The 15,998-nt window shown below is 48.2% G+C and overlaps 1 protein-coding gene across 1 annotated transcript in view; it reads left to right on the forward strand.

The window, feature by feature from the left end:
• chadla (chondroadherin-like a) overlaps window positions 1-15,998 on the forward strand; it is a 55,992-nt gene that overhangs the window by 35,356 nt on the left and 4,638 nt on the right. The window contains exons 3-4 of the mRNA XM_072492006.1: window positions 9,200-10,879; window positions 13,373-13,539. Of these exons, the coding sequence (XP_072348107.1) occupies window positions 9,200-10,879; window positions 13,373-13,539 (1,847 nt within the window). The remainder of the gene's footprint in view (window positions 1-9,199; window positions 10,880-13,372; window positions 13,540-15,998) is intronic.

Below are 15,998 nucleotides of genomic sequence, written 5' to 3' on the forward strand. Positions count from 1 at the left end.
ACAGAACTGGCTAGGTCATAGAAGGCAAAGAGTAGCAATGGAAGGATGCTTTTCTAATTGGAGGGCTGTGACCAGTGGTGTTCCGCAGGGATCAGTGCTGGGACCTTTGCTGTTTGTAGTATATATAAATGATTTGGAGGAAAATGTAACTGGTCTGATTAGTAAGTTTGCAGACGACACAAAGGTTGGTGGAATTGCGGATAGTGATGAGGACTGTCAGAGGATACAGCAGGATTTAGACTTGGGCGGAGAGATGGCAGATGGAGTTTAATCCGGACAAATGTGAGGTAATGCATTTTGGAAGGTCTAATGCAGGTAGGGAATATACAGTGAATGGTAGAACCCTCAAGAGTATTGAAAGTCAGAGAGATCTAGGTGTACAGGTCCACAGGTCACTGAAAGGGGCAACACAGGTGGAGAAGGTCGTCAAGAAGGCATACGGCATGCTTGCCTTCATTGGCCGGGGCATTGAATATAAGAATTGGCAAGTCATGTTGCAGCTGTATAGAACCTTAGTTCAGACACACTTGGAGTATAGTGTTCAATTCTGGTCGCCACACTACCAGAAGGATGTGGAGGCTTTAGAGAGGGTGCTGAAGAGATTTACCAGAATGTTGCCTGGTATGGAGGGCATTAACTATGAGGAGCGGTTGAATAAGCTCTGTTTGTTCTCACTGGAATGACGGAGGTTGAGGGACGACCTGATAGAGGTCTACAAAATTATGAGGGGCATAGACAGAGTGGATAGTCAGAGGATTTTCCCCAGTGTAGAGGGGTCAATTACTAGGGGGAATAGGTTTAAGGTGCGAGGGGCAAGGTTTAGAGTAGATGTACGAGGCAAGTTTTTTTACACAGAGGGTAGTGGGTGCCTGGAACTCGCTACCGGAGGAGGTGGTGGAAGCAGGGACGATAGTGACATTTAAGGGACATCTTGACAAATACATGAATAGGATGGGAATAGAGGGATACGGACCCAGGAAGTGTAGAAGATTGTAGTTTAGTCGGGCAGCATGGTCGGCACGGGCTTGGAGGGCCGAAGGGCCTGTTCCTGTGCTGTACTTTTCTTTGTTCTTTGTTCTTTGAATCGCCGATAGTAATTTACCACACCGAGAAAAGATTTTAGCTCTGATATATTCCTTGGAACTGGTGCTTCCTTAATAACGCTTATTTTACCTTCCATTAGATATAACCCTTGGTGCATCCACTCTATAACTGAGATAACCCACCTCATTCACTTGAAAGGTGCACTTCTCTTTCTTTAACCGCGCCCCAGCATTCTAGCATCGTTTTCAAACTTCCGACGGGTTGAATAATCTCCTCCTCTGCGGTTCCCGTCATCAACACATTGTCCAAGTAAACAGCTACTTTTGTTAAATCTTGCAGAAGACTCTCCATGGTGCGTTGAAAAGTGGCACAAGTTGACGAAACCCTAAATGATAATCGCATAGACTGATGTAGCCTTTTGTGCGTATTAATGGTGACAAATCCAGCCCCATTAGCTGGTACAAGACCATAAGACATAGGAGCAGAATTAGGCCACTTGGCCCATCGAGTCTGCTCCGCCATTCAATCATGGATGATATTTTTCTCCTCCCCATTCTCCTGCCTTCTCCCCATAACCCCTGATCCCCTTATTAATCAAGAACTTATCTATCTCTGTCTTAAAGACACTCAGTGAATTGGCCTCCACAGCCTTCTGCGGCAAAGAGTTCCACAGATTCACCATCACCATGCATGACTCATGTCTAACTTGTGTATGTTAGGCCCCCAACCAACTTCACAAACAGGTCCCCTATTTTGGGAATGGGGTACCTGCCTAATTTTGTCGCCTGGTTTACCGTCAATTTGTAGTCTCCATAAATGCGAATGGTGTTGTCAGGTTTGACCACAGATACAATGGGTGCTACCCATTCTGCATATTGTACGAGCTTGAGGAAGCCCAGATCTTCTAATCACCTCAACTCGGTCTCCACTTTTTCATGCAATGTGTAAGGCACAGGTGTGGCCCTACAGAACTTTGGTGTAACTTCAAGATCTACATATATCTTGGCTTTTAACCCTCTGATTTTACTCAATTCCGTCTGGAATACCCCTTGGTATTTCCTTAGGACTTCATGCATATTTTCTTCATCTATCTTTAAAAACTTCCATCCAGTTTAACTTGATCTCTTGGAGCCAATCGCAGCTCATTAAACTTGATCCCTGGCCTGAAATTACAATTAAGGGGAGCTGGGCAGATTGTTGCCTGTGACTCACAGGGGTCATTGTTGTCCCCACGATCTTGATAGCCTCAGACATGTGGCCAGTCTGGCTGCATTGTTCATTAATCTCAGGGGTTGAACCCCTCCCTGGAGATATCGGTAAGTTCGTTGTCCAACTACCGTGATGGAGGCTCCTACCTCTACGTCCATCCTGAATGGATGACCATTGACCATTCACAGTATTGTAATTGGGACCACGCCTCCCATCTTCATATTATTTAATCTGAAGACATTTGGCCCGTTTTCTGAGTTATCTTTCATGGTGTGCGCTGGAACCGCATTTCTGACCCTGCTTTCAGTGGGCATATCCTGCTTATTCCTGCAAATGGGCCTTTCTACCACGGGCAAAACACATAGCTTCTTTAAATCGGCACTTCTCCTGGGAGTGACCCCCGCCCCCACACACACACACACATCTATCGCAATCTTCACTACCCCGGGCTGCTGGCTGAATCTTTTATATCTCTGTATTCTCTCGCTTCCTGCATTTCTCTGCCCATTAAACCCCGCGCCCTCAATCTTGACACCGCTGCCGCTAGCGCCTTCTTTGCCGACCTGGTGGACTTTGCACGTTTAGAAGTTATACAGCACCTTTGTCTGCACTTTCCATTGCCAGAGCAACCTCCAGCGCCTTCGTCAGGGTTCTCTCGGACTCTACCCGACAGTTCCTTCTGTATCGCAGTGCTATTCACCCCACACACTAGGCTGTCTCTTAACATGTCATTAAGAGCAGGTCCATATTCACAGTGAACAAAGAACAATACAGCACAGGAACAGGCCCTTTGGCCCCCCCATACCTGTGCCGAACATTGTACCTGTCTGAACTAAAACTGTCTGCACTTACAGAGTCCATATCCTTCCATTCCCACCCCCTTCATATATTTCTAGATGCCCCTTAAATGCCGCTATCGTACCTGCTCCCACCACCTCCCCAGGCAGCGCGTTCCATATATTTACCATCCTTTGTGTAAAAAGCCCGCCTCGCACATCTGTTCATACCTTTTCCCCACACGCTTTAAACCTATGGCCCTAGTACTTGACTCTCCTACCCGAGGAAAGAGCATCTGACTATCCACTCTGTCTATGCCCCTCATAATTTTGTACACCTCTATCAGGTCGCCTCTCAACCTCCGTCGTTCCAGTGAGAACAGACCGAGTTTATCCAACCTCTCCTCATAGCTAATGCCCTCCAAACCAGGCAACATCCTAGTAAACCGCTTCTGTGCCCTCTCCAAAGCATCCACATCCTTCTGGTAGTGTGGCGACAGAATTGTACACAATATTCCAAATGAGGCCTAACTAAGGTCCTGTACAGGCAGCACGGTGGCGCAGTGGATAGCATTGCTGCCTCACGGCGTCGAGGTCCCAGGTTCGATCCCGGCTCTGGGTCACTGTCAGTGTGGAGTTTGCACATTTTTCCTGTGTTTGCGTGGGTTTTGCCCCCACAACCCAAAAGATGTGCAGGGTAGGTGGATTGGCCACACTAAATTGCCCCTTAATTGGAAATAAATTAATTGGATACTGTAAATTTATTTTAAAAAACGAAGGTCCTGTACAGCTGCAACATGACTTGCCAATTTTTATATTCAATGCCCTGCTGTTTGACTTAATCTGGGCAGAGAGGCTGCTATTCCTTGACTCTTAATTGCCCAATGGAATGGCCATATGAGCAACTCAGTTCAAGGGCAAATAGGGATGGGCAGCAAAACCTGGCCCGGCCAGCAATACCCACATCCCGTTAAAGAATTTTTTAAAAACGCGCATAGTCTTAAAAAAGAGTAACAGGAGTATGGAAAATTGTAATGGGAGAATTAGGGCAACAGACATCAACTTTTACCTCTTCATATTTGTCCTTTTGAGGTGACAGTGACCATGTTTATCATCCGGGGTGCTTGCCAGGGTTTCGGGGGGGGGGGGGGGGGGGAGCGGGGTCTGCTAAGACCAAACTGCGCTTGGATGTTTCTGCTGTCGAGAGGACAGGATATGGCAGAGTCATGGGAATGTCGCTTTAAGAAATGTTTGCCTGCTCATATTACTGCGGTGATGTCAGAGTGTGGGTGGAGCTGGGCTGTCTGTCAGCTTTTTACTTTCGTTTTAGGCAGTTTGCTGCAGGGTGTGTTTTAGTTTCGTTTTTCAGAGCTGGATAGCTGCAGTCACAGCCAGAAGGTGTATGAATCTCTCTCTGTAATCTAAAGACTGTAAATCGATCCTGGTAATTTAAAACTAATAACAGTAGTGACTTTAACCTGATGTGCTTCTGGTAAAAGGTGCTTTAAGTCTAATGGATGATAAAAGGAAAGCTTAAAGGATTACTTAGTGTTGTATTCTTTGGGGGTTGTATTTGAATTAATGGTTGCTCAGATGTTCACTGTATGTTTTAAAAAGGTTAACTTGAGTTCACAGAATAAACATTGTTTTGCTTTAAAAAATACTTTTCCATTTCTGCTCTATCACACCTGTAGAGTGGGCCGTGTGCTCCCCATACCACAATCTATTAAAGGTTGTGGGTCAGGTGAACTCCATGATACACTTTGGGGTTCTCTAACCCCTGGCCCATAACAGCAGTGATTGAGTTTTGGGTGAATGGTTGGCTCGGGATATCCACTCCTTGTGTGTTTTCTCTCTGGCTCTGATACCGCTCGCTTTCAGAGGAGGCTGCTCTGTTTTTTTGTGGTTACACTGGCTGCAGCGATCCTGGGCGAGCTTCTGCTAGGACTCCAATTGAAACCCTCGACTTGCAATTGTGTAGCATCTGTAACGTGCAAAACATCCCAAGACGCTTTTATCGGACAAAAATTGACACTGAGCTGTATTTGATTTGATGTCATTTGTTTTGATTTATTGTCACGTGTACCGAGGTACAGAGAAAAGTATTGTTCTGTGTACAGTCCAGACAGATCGTTCCATACATGAAAAGACATCGGACATACATAAGTACACAATGTAATTACATAGACACAGGCAGCGGGTGAAGAATACAGAGTGCAGTACAACTCAGTAGAGATGAGTGAAGAGATCAGTTCAGTCCATAAGAGGGTCATTCAGGAGCCTGGTGACAGCGGGGAAGAAGCTGTTTTTGAACCTGTTAGTGCGTGTTCTCAGACTTTTGTATCTCCTGCCCGATGGAAGAGGTTGGAAGAGAGAACAACCCACGTATGAGGGGTCTTTTTTTTTTTAAATTTAGAGTATCCAATTAATTTTTTCCAATTAAGGGGCAATTTAGCATGGCCAAACCACCTACCCTGCACATCTTTTGGGCTTTGGGGGCGAAACCCACGCAAACACGGGGAGAATGTGCAAACGCCACACGGACATTGACCCAGAGTCGGGATCGAACCTGGGACCTTGGCGCTGTGAGGCAACCGTGCTAACCACTTGCGCCACCGTGCTGCCCACGTGGGAGGGGTCTTTGATTATGCTGCCCGCTTTCCCAAGGCAGCGGGAGGTGTAGACAGAGTCAATGGATGGGAGGCGGGTTCGTGTGATGGACTAAGCTGTGTTCATGACTCTCTGTAGTTTCTTATGATCTTGGGCCGAGCAGTTGCCGTACCAGGCTGTGATGCAGCCCGATAGGATGCTTTCTGTGGTGCATCTGTAAAAATTGTTAAGGGTCAATGTGGACATGCCGAATTTCCTTAGTTTCCTGAGGAAGTATAGGAGTTGTTCTGCTTTCTTGGTCATATCGTTGACGTGGGTGGACCAGGACAGATTGTTGGAGATGTGCACACCTAGGAATTTGAAACTGTCAACCATCTCCACCTCGGCTCCGTGGATGCAGATAGAGGTCTGTCTGATACGTCGCTTCCTGAAGTCAATGACCAGCTCTTTAGTTTTGCTCACATTGAGGGAGAGATTGTTGTTGTTGTTACACCACTCCATTAGATTCTCTATCTCCCTCCTGTACTCTGACTCTCATTGTTTAAGATCCGACCCACTACGATCGTGTCATCAGCAAACATTTTTTTGTTGTAAATTTAGAGTACCCAATTCATTTTTCCAATTAAGGGGCAATTTAGTGTGGCCAATCGACCTAGCCTGCACATCTTTGGGTTGTGGGGGCGAAACCCACGCAAACACGGGGAGAATGTGCAAACTCCACATGGACAGTGACCCAGAGCTGGTCATCAGCAAACTTGTAGATGGAATTGGAGCCACGTTTTGCCACACAGTCACGTGCGTATAGGGAGTATAGTAGGGGGTTAAGCCTTGCGGGGCCCCAGTATTGAGGACTATCATGGAGGAGGTGTTGTTGTTTATCTTTACTGATTGTGGTCTATGGGTCAGAAGGTCGAGGATCCAGTTGCAGAGGGAGGAGCCAAGTCCTAGGTTTTGGAGCTTTGATACGAGCTTGGCTGGGATTATGGTGTTGAAGGCGGAGCTGCAGTCAATGAATAGGATTCTGACGTAGGAGTCCTTGTTTGTCGAGATGCTCCATGGATGAGTGTCGGGCCAGGGAGATGGCACCTGCTGTGGACCGGTCGTGGGGGGATGCGAATTGCAGTGGCTCAAGGCATTCTGGGAGTATGGAGTTGATGCGCCTCAGGACCAACCTCTCGAAGCACTTCACAATGATTGGTGATACATGGAGATGTTAGGTCAGGTGACCAATAGCTTTGTCAATGAGGTAGGTTTCAGGAAGTGTATTGAAGAATGAAAATGAGGGGGCAGCACGGTGGCGCAGTGATTAGCACTGCTCCCTCACGGCGCCGAGGTCCCAGGTTCGATCCCGGCTCTGGGTCACTGTCCGTGTGGAGTTTGCACATTCTCCCCGTGTCTGCATGGGTTTCGCCCCCAAAACCCAAAGATGTGCAGGGGAGGTGGATTGGCCACGCTGAATTGCCTCTTATTTTGGGAAAAAAAATGAATTGGGTACTCTAAATTTATTTTAAAAAGAGGATGAATGTGAGGTAAAGAGGGCGAGTGGTTTTGGGACAGTATTCGGAGCTTGAGGCTAGGCAGCTGAAGGCCATGAGAGTTGACTTTCAAAATGGGCGACCACGCTCTGCCTAACCTTTCTCCGGGTTCATTCTCTTTAGATCTGCAGTCAGCCCCAAGCCTTTTCCCTCCAATTTTCCCAGATCAAGATTTTCCAGGTCATGCACTTTTTCTCAGTAAGAGGGTGGAATGTATACTTTTGAGTTACGCTCTGCGCAAAATTTGAAATCGACCCCAGAATCCGAGGGGACGTCAGGATTCTTTTCTTAAAATAAGTTTAGAGTACCCAATTATTATTTTTTCTACAATTAAGGGGCAATTCAGCGTGGCCAATCCACCTACCCTGCACATCTTTGGGTTGTGGGGGTGAAACCCACGCAGGCACGGGGAAAATGTGCAAACTCCACACGGACAATGATCCAGGGCCCGGATTCGAACCCGGGTCCTCAGCGCAGCAGTCCCAGTGCTAACCACTGCGCAACATGCAACATGCCGCCCAACGCCCCCCCCCCACCACCACCCCCCCCCCCCCCCCACCCCCCCCCCCCCCCCCCCACCCCCCCCCCCCCTTGCCCAGCTGTGTTGTACATTTTCTGTAATTGCTATGAAGCAGAGGCAGTCAGCTTGGCCGTTTACCCATGGAAAGGGTTGGATTGAGGGCCAACCTTTCTGAACCACTTATTTCGACCTCGCAGATGTAAGTGTCCAGTCTATCCGGTCCATTGGAACGTGATAGAGCAAAGGTTCACTGGATCAGTACACGGGATGAGGGGGTTGTCCTCTGATAAGGGTGAGTAAATTAGGCCTATATTCTCTGAAGTTGAGAAGAATAAGAGGCAAACTCATTGAAACCTACAAGATTCTAAAGGGGTTTTGATAAGGTGGACGCAGAGAGATTGTCTCCACTCGTCGGGGAATCTATCCATAAAGTCCCTAAACAGCAGAAGGAGGCCATTTGGCCCACGGAACGACTCTCCGAAATAGCACCCGGCGTAGGCCCACTGCCCTGCCTCATTCCCGCAATCCCACCTCTCCTGCACATCTTTGGACATTTAGCACGGCCAATCCACATGACCTGCACATCTTTGGGCTGTGGGGGGAAACCGGAGCATCCGGAGGAAACCCTCGCAGACGCGGGGAAAATGTGCAAACTCCACCCTCCACCCGAGGCCAGAATCGAACCCGGGTCCCTGGCATGAAGACACGGGGGGCGGGGGGGGGGGGGGCAGTCTCAGGATATGGGGTCGTTCATTTAGGATGAGGTGAAATATCTTCACCCAAAGGCTTGTGAATGTAAAAAGTTCACAAACCTTCACACCATCAATCTATCCAACAATCCCTGGAACTGCGACTGCCCACTCCTTCACCTCCGCAGGTAGGCACCTCTTAACAAGTGTCCGGAACAGCTTTGTGATTACTGATTGTGGCTTGCATGTTAGAAAGTTACCAAGGCCCAAACCCCACACTCAATTTCTCACTACGGTTTAACGAACTGCGCAATTAGGCCCTCCTCTCAGGTGCGTTCTGAAATAATCTTGAGCTAGTCGAGCCAAAAGTTCCATGTTGCTTTCTCCATGGCAACACCTCGACCAATCAGAGCTGACTTGCAAACCAATCAGCACCCTTCTCTCCTGCAGTGCAAATTGGTGTGATATTTTGAAATTTGGTGTTCTTGCATTTGTCCAGAGACGGTTCTATCGACCCCAGAGGATTGTGGATGCTCCACTGTTGAATATATTTAAGGCCGGGATGGGCAGATCTTTGGCCCCTCAGAGGATGAGAGGGTACGGGGGAATGGGGGGGCGGGAAAATGGAGTTAAAGTCCAAATCAGCCGTGATAGTATTGAATGGCGGAGCAGGCTCGATGGGTCGAATGGGCTACTCCTCCTATTTTTTAATATTATGTTTTATGACATTATGTAAGGCCAATTACAGGGAAAAATTAAGCATGCTTGACACTAAAAATATATATGACTTCTGCATTAACAATATCTCTATTGCAGGCTACTAAGAAGCTGGATATTAAGGGGAACAATATCAACATGATTCCAAATGGAGCCTTCCTGCCTATTCCTTACCTTACTCACTTAAACTTACAGAAATGTAAGATTCACCATCTTGCAGAAGGCGCCTTTCGTGGACTTGGTCAACTGACGTACCTGAACCTCGGCTTCAATAACATTGAATTCATCTACCAGGAGACCTTTGATGGCCTCATGTCCCTTCAACAACTCATCATTGACAACAACAGGATTGAGGAGATCAAGCCTGGAGCATTCAGCCAGCTGGGATTCCTAAACTTCTTAAATCTGGAAGGCAATCTCCTGGTCTATTTGCCCCCCTTGGTCTTCCAGGGCCTCCAGCAAATCAAACACCTCCGCTTGTCCAAGAACATGCTCAACAACATTGCGGACGAGGCCTTGGCTGGACTCTGGGCGCTAAAGAGACTGAGTTTGGATGGCAATGAGCTCCAATATCTGCCAACGGAGGCCTTGTCCAGGCTCAAAAACGTGGCCAGACTGGACCTCGGCCGGAATCCCATGACGTATCTTGGGGAAGAGTCCATCCGGGTGCATTCCCTGAAGCATCTGGCCTTGGACAACATGGCCCTCCAGGAGGTGTCTCATTCCGCCTTTGTCCACAGCCCTCAGCTAACGGTTATCGATCTGCGTTACAACCAGCTCCAAATCATGCAGCCCCCAGAGGGGGTTGAGTCCTTGAGAATGATCAACCTGACAGGGAACCCAATCCAGTGTAACTGCCTGATGAGGCCTTTCCGAGAATGGATGGCCGGCCACGCCAAGCCGAAAGCAGAGGTGTTCTGCGGCGCGCCAGCTGTGTTCCGAGGCGAGCGGTTGGATTCGCTGCGATTAGTTGATCTGAAGTGTATAAGCCACCCTTCAGACTATGAAGACGAGGAGGAGCTCAAGTTGGAGAACCAGCCGGACACAAATAATCAAGAAAACCTTCCATGCCCAGAGCACTGTGATTGCAAACACGATTTGAAGCACTCGAGCTGTGAAGGAAAAGGTCTACGCAAGATCCCAAAGGGTTTCCCCATCGATGCTCAACTGCTTGACATGCGTTATAATGACTTCTATTTGGTGCCTAAAGGCTCGTTCCCAGATTTGAAAAAACTTGTTTCGCTTCACATGCAGAAGTGCAGAATTCATGACATTCACGCCGGTGCCTTCCGGGGACTAAAGAAGCTAATTTACCTTTACCTCTCCGGGAATGAGATATCGAGCCTCGAGCCAGAAATCTTTGATGGATTGCCTGACCTGACGTACCTCTACTTGGACTACAACAGGTTGTCACTCATACCCAAGGGCGCCTTCAAGCTGCTGCCCGATCTCTTTGCTCTTCACTTAGAATACAACCCCATCCCCCGCCTGACCGATGACAATATGGAAGGGGCTGGGCAGATACGCTGGCTCTACCTGACGGGCAACAACATCACCTACATTTCCCCAACTGCCCTGCAGCCAGTCGGGGAACTCCAGAAGCTGTTCTTGGATGAGAACAAGCTGACGGCTGTCCCCACCATTGCCCTAACGGGGATGCCTATTTTGGATGAGCTGAGACTGTCCAACAATCCCATCAAACAGATTGGCGACGCGGCCTTCCTCCCATTGGCAGGGTCTCTCCAGCACCTGTGGTTGAGCGACATGGGCCTGGAGAAGGTAAGATGTGGTTTCGGTGCTTTTAAGGTTTAAATGTTTGGAATTAAAACAGAAAATGATGCAAAATCTCAGCGGGTCTGGAAAGAGAAACAGAGTTAACCCGGGGAGGGATTTTCTGCTCCCGTTTTCCCTCACGTCCATGTGAATCACGACAGATCCCCCACGGTGTGCACCTGGTGAGCAGAGTCTGCCAAGGGCGCACAGGCGAGTACAGGTGGGTGGGGGGGGAGGGGGCGTTACTCCCAATCCTGGGAGCCCTAATCTTGAGTGACACCTTCTCATGTGACATCATCTTGAACACCTTCTGAAAATCCAAATATAGTACATCCATTGGCTCCCCCTCGTCTATCTTCCTAGATGCACCATCAGAAATCTCTTAATAGATTAGTCAAACGTGATTTCCTTTTCAAAAGACCATGTTGAGTCTGCCTAGTCTTATTCTGATTCTCTATGTGCTCTGTAATCATAAAAATTCTCGCATTTTCCACATCTATGTCAGGCTAACTGGCCTAATGCTCCCTGTTTTTCCTCGCTCTCCTCTCCTGAGCAATAGTATCACATTAGCTACCTTCTAATCCACAGGGAGCATTCTGGAATCTGGAGAATTTTGATTGATCAAAACCAATCCATCCAGTATCTTGGCAATGATCCGGTTTAGGGCGCTAGGGCTGGATTGTCTCGCCCGTCCCGCTAGTGGGACCTTCTGGTCCCACCGAAAGTCCCCCCCCCCTCCACGGCAGATTCCCAGGCCACACAAAACGCCCTGGATGTCAGCGGAACAGGAAGATCTTGCCATTGGCTACCTCCACTGGGGGTCAATCTTACCCCTCGGATGTAGGCCATCGGGGTTTTGCTGAATTTAAGTCCCATTATTTTCTCCTTCTTCACTGACATTAGTTACGTGGAGAACCTCCCTCGCATTTGACTCGCGCTTCACCTCAATTTTCATCAACGTTCCTTGCAAATCTTCCTCAGCAAAGATTAGACCAAGGGCGGGATATCCCGGTCTACCAGCCGTGTTTTCCTGTACGGAACACCCTGGTTGGCAGCGGGATCCTCCATTCTGGCAACCAACCAATGGGATATCCGAGGATCCCGCCGATGGAGAATCCTGCAGCAAATATTCAATATCATTGCTATTTCCTTATTTCCTGTAATTTTCTTTTTTCTTTTTTTTTTCCTTTTTATAAATTTAGAGTGCCCAATTCATTTTTCCCAATTAAGGGGCAATTTAGCGTGGCCAATCCACCTACCCTGCACATCTTTGGGTTGTGGGGGCGAAACCCACGCAAACACAGGGAGAATGTGCAAACTCCACACGGACAGTGACCCAGAGCCGGGATCGAACCTGGGACCTCGGCGCCGTGAGGCCGCAGTGCTAACCACTGCGCCACCGTGCTGCCCTTTTCCTGTAATATCCTTGTGTTTAGCGTGTTGTTAAAGACGGTTGCTGATGTTCCGAGGTACGGTATGACATCAACTTTATTCAAAAGATAACAAATAATTACACCGAGAACAAGCCTTCATCCTTTCCACTCGGCCTCAAGAGAGGAACATAGGAACAGGAGGAGGCCATTCAGCTCCTCGAGCCTGACCTGCCATTTAGTGAGATCATGGCTGATCTGTCGACGAACTCCATCTCCCTGCCTTTGGCCCACATCCCTCAATATCTTTGCTTCACAAAAATCTATCTCAGATTTAAAATGAACAACTGTTCCAGCTCCGACTGCTGTCTGTGGGAGAGAGTTCCAAACCTCTACCGCCCTTTGAGTCAAGGAGTTCTTCCTAACATCTCTCCTGGACGGGTTGGCCTTAATTATCAGACTATGCTCCCCCCCTTGCCCCTCCTCCCCCCCAAGTTTTAGAATCAGGATAGTCTTATATCACTTCCCTAAAATGATGTGAACTGTCTCACTTACATATTCATAGATTATCGTAGATTATCATAGAATTTACAGTGCAGAAGGAGGCCATTCAGCCCATCGAGTCTGCACCGGCTCTTGGAAAGAGCACCCTACCCAAGGTCAACACCTCCACCCTATCCCCATAACCCAGTAACCCCACCCAACACTAAGGGCAATTTTGCGCACTAAGGGCAATTTATCATGGCCAACCCACCTAACCTGCACATCTTTGGACTGTGGGAGGAAACCGGAGCAACCGGAGGAAACCCACGCACACACGGGGAGGATGTGCAGACTCCGCACAGACAGTGACCCAAGCCGGAATTGAACCTGGGACCCTGGAGCTGTGAAGCAATTGTGCTAACCACTGTGCTACCGTGCTGCCGATGAAGTCTTTCCATTTTTCCATTCCATTTGCCATTATCATCTCCCCCGACCCGGCCTGGTAGCCGCCACAACGTTTATTTGGCTGGTCCAGTTCAACTTCTGGGCAATGGTAAAAACCCCCCCCCCCCCCCCCCCCCACCAATCACAAGACAGAACAAAAGTTGCTGCTGTTGTAATATTGGGTTCTGGTTTCTCACTGCAGATCTTTGAAGGGGCCTTTGATGGACTGGATGCAAGGTTAGAGAGCCTCTACCTGGAGAACAACAAGCTGAGCTACATTCCCAAACTGAAAAAGTTCACAAACCTTCACACCATCAATCTATCCAACAATCCCTGGAACTGCGACTGCCCACTCCTTCACCTCCGCAGGTAGGCACCTCTTAACAAGTGTCCGGAACAGCTTTGTGATTACTGATTGTGGCTTGCATGTTAGAAAGTTACCAAGGCCCAAACCCCACACTCAATTTCTCACTACGGTTTAACGAACTGCGCAATTAGGCCCTCCTCTCAGGTGCGTTCTGAAATAATCTTGAGCTAGTCGAGCCAAAAGTTCCATGTTGATTTCTCCATGGCAACACCTCGACCTATCAGAGCTGACTTGCAAACCAATCAGCACCCTTCTCTCCTGCAGTGCAAATTGTTGTGATATTTTGAAATTTGGTGTTCTTGCATTTGTCCAGAGACGGTTCACTCGACTCATTCCTGGAATGAGGAGGTTTATCTGACGAAGAAGGTTTGGGCCTGTACCCTTTGGAGTTTGGAAGAAACCGTGAGCAGCACGGTGGCAAGCACTGCTGCCTCACAGCGTCAGGGACCTGGGTTCAATTCCGACCTCGGGTGAATGTCTGTGTAGAGTTTGCACGTCCTCTCCGTGTCTGCGTGGGTTTCCTCCGGGTGCTCCAGTTTCCTCCCACAGTGTGAGGCTATCCATTTTGGGAGGAATAACAGCAGAATGGATTATTATTTAAACGGTAAGATGTTAAAACATGCTGCTGTGCAGAGGGACCTGGGTGTGCTGGTGCACGAGTCGCAAAAAGTTGGTGTGCAGGTGCAACAGGTGATTAAGAAGGCTAATTGAGTTTTGTCTTTCATTGCTAGAGGGATGGAGTTCAAGACTAGTGAGGTTATGCTGCAATTGTATACGGTGTTGGTGAGGCCGCATCTGGAGTATTGTGTTCAGTTTCGGTCTCCTTAACTGAGAAAGGACATAGTGCCTCTGGAGGGAGTGCAGAGGAGATTCACTAGGTTGATCCCAGAGTTGAGGGGATTAGATTATGACGCGAGGTTGAGTAGACTGGGACTGTACTCATTGGAGTTTAGAAGGATGCGGGGGGATCTTATTGAGACATATAAGATTATGAAGGGAATAGATAGGATAGATGCGGGCAGGTTGTTTCCACTGGTCGGGGAAAGCAGAACTAGGGGGCATAGCCTCAAAATAAGGGGAGGTAGATTAAGGACGGAGTGTAGGAGGAACTTCTTCACCCAAAGGGTTGTGAATCTCTGGAATTCCTTGCCCAGTGAAGCAGTTGAGGCTCCTTCTTTAAATGTTTTAAAGAAAAAGATAGATGCCTTTCTAAAGAATAAAGGGATTCGGGGATATGGTGTACGGGCCGGAGAGTGGAGCTGAGTCCACAAAGATCAGCCATGATCTCATTAAATGGCGGAGCAGGCTCGAGGGGCCAGATGGCCTACTCCTGTTCCTAGTTCTTATGTTCTTATGGGCAGGTTAGGTGGATTGGCCATGCTAAAATTGCCCCTAGGTGTGGTTATGGGGATAGTGTGGCGTTTGGGCCTAGGTAGGGTGCTCTTTCAAAGGGCCAGCGCAGACACGATGGGTCGAATGGCTTCCTTCTCCACTGTAAAGATTCTAAATTGAAATATAAGATCCTCAGGGATTTTGACAAACCAAATACCAGGGGGATGTTTCCCCTAGTGGGAAAGAGCCGGACTGGGAGACAGAGTTTAAGAATAAAAAGCCCACTCTACTGTTTAAGGTGGGGATGAGGAGAATTATTTTCTCTCAGATTGTTGTTAGTCTGTGGAATTCCCATCCCCAGAGAGCGGTGGGGATGTAGGTCATTGAATTTATTCAAGGCCGAGTTAAACAGATTTTTGATTGACAAGAGGGGGGTCAAGGGTTACAGGGGTCAGACAGGAAAGTGGAGTTAAGGCCACAACCAGACCTGCCATGACCTTATTGAATGGCGGAGCAGGCTAGAGGGGCTGAATGGCTCGATGGCAGCAACATCCTTCCTCAGAGAAGGAGACTAAAACTGCACACGCTATTCCAGGTGTGGCCTCACCAAGGCCCTGTGTAATTGCAGCAACACATCCCTGCTGCTCTACTCAAATCCTCTCGCTATGTAGGTCAACATCCCATTAGCCTTCTTTAGCTCTGTTTTATAACCTTTGCTCTCGAGTCGCCAGGTATCTTTATGATACCGCCACGAGCTTCAAGTTCAAGTAATGATCAATAACTCAATACACCAATTAGTAAGATTCAAATCAATACACATTGATTATACACAGTAATCGCTACTCATGCATAAACTCTACTTACTAGGCTATTCCTATCACTAAAAGGCCTATACTTAGCTTCGGACTGGCCCACCAGGTCAGGGGAACAAATGGCCTTTCGTTCAGGTCCTGAGTCTGCGGGATTCAAAAGCTGATATGGACTGGTAGCTAGGAGCGCCTATCTCGTAGCGAGCGTCGACTGGAGACTTACTTGGTTGATGCGGCAGCTTAGACAGGTCACTCTCACGGGTTGGTTCAAGTTGCTGAGTGACCCTGCCAAAGAAGGACGATTTGAACTTGGGAGCTTT

This window comes from Scyliorhinus torazame, chromosome 29 (genome assembly GCF_047496885.1).
Source record: "Scyliorhinus torazame isolate Kashiwa2021f chromosome 29, sScyTor2.1, whole genome shotgun sequence".
Lineage (NCBI taxonomy): Eukaryota > Metazoa > Chordata > Chondrichthyes > Carcharhiniformes > Scyliorhinidae > Scyliorhinus > Scyliorhinus torazame.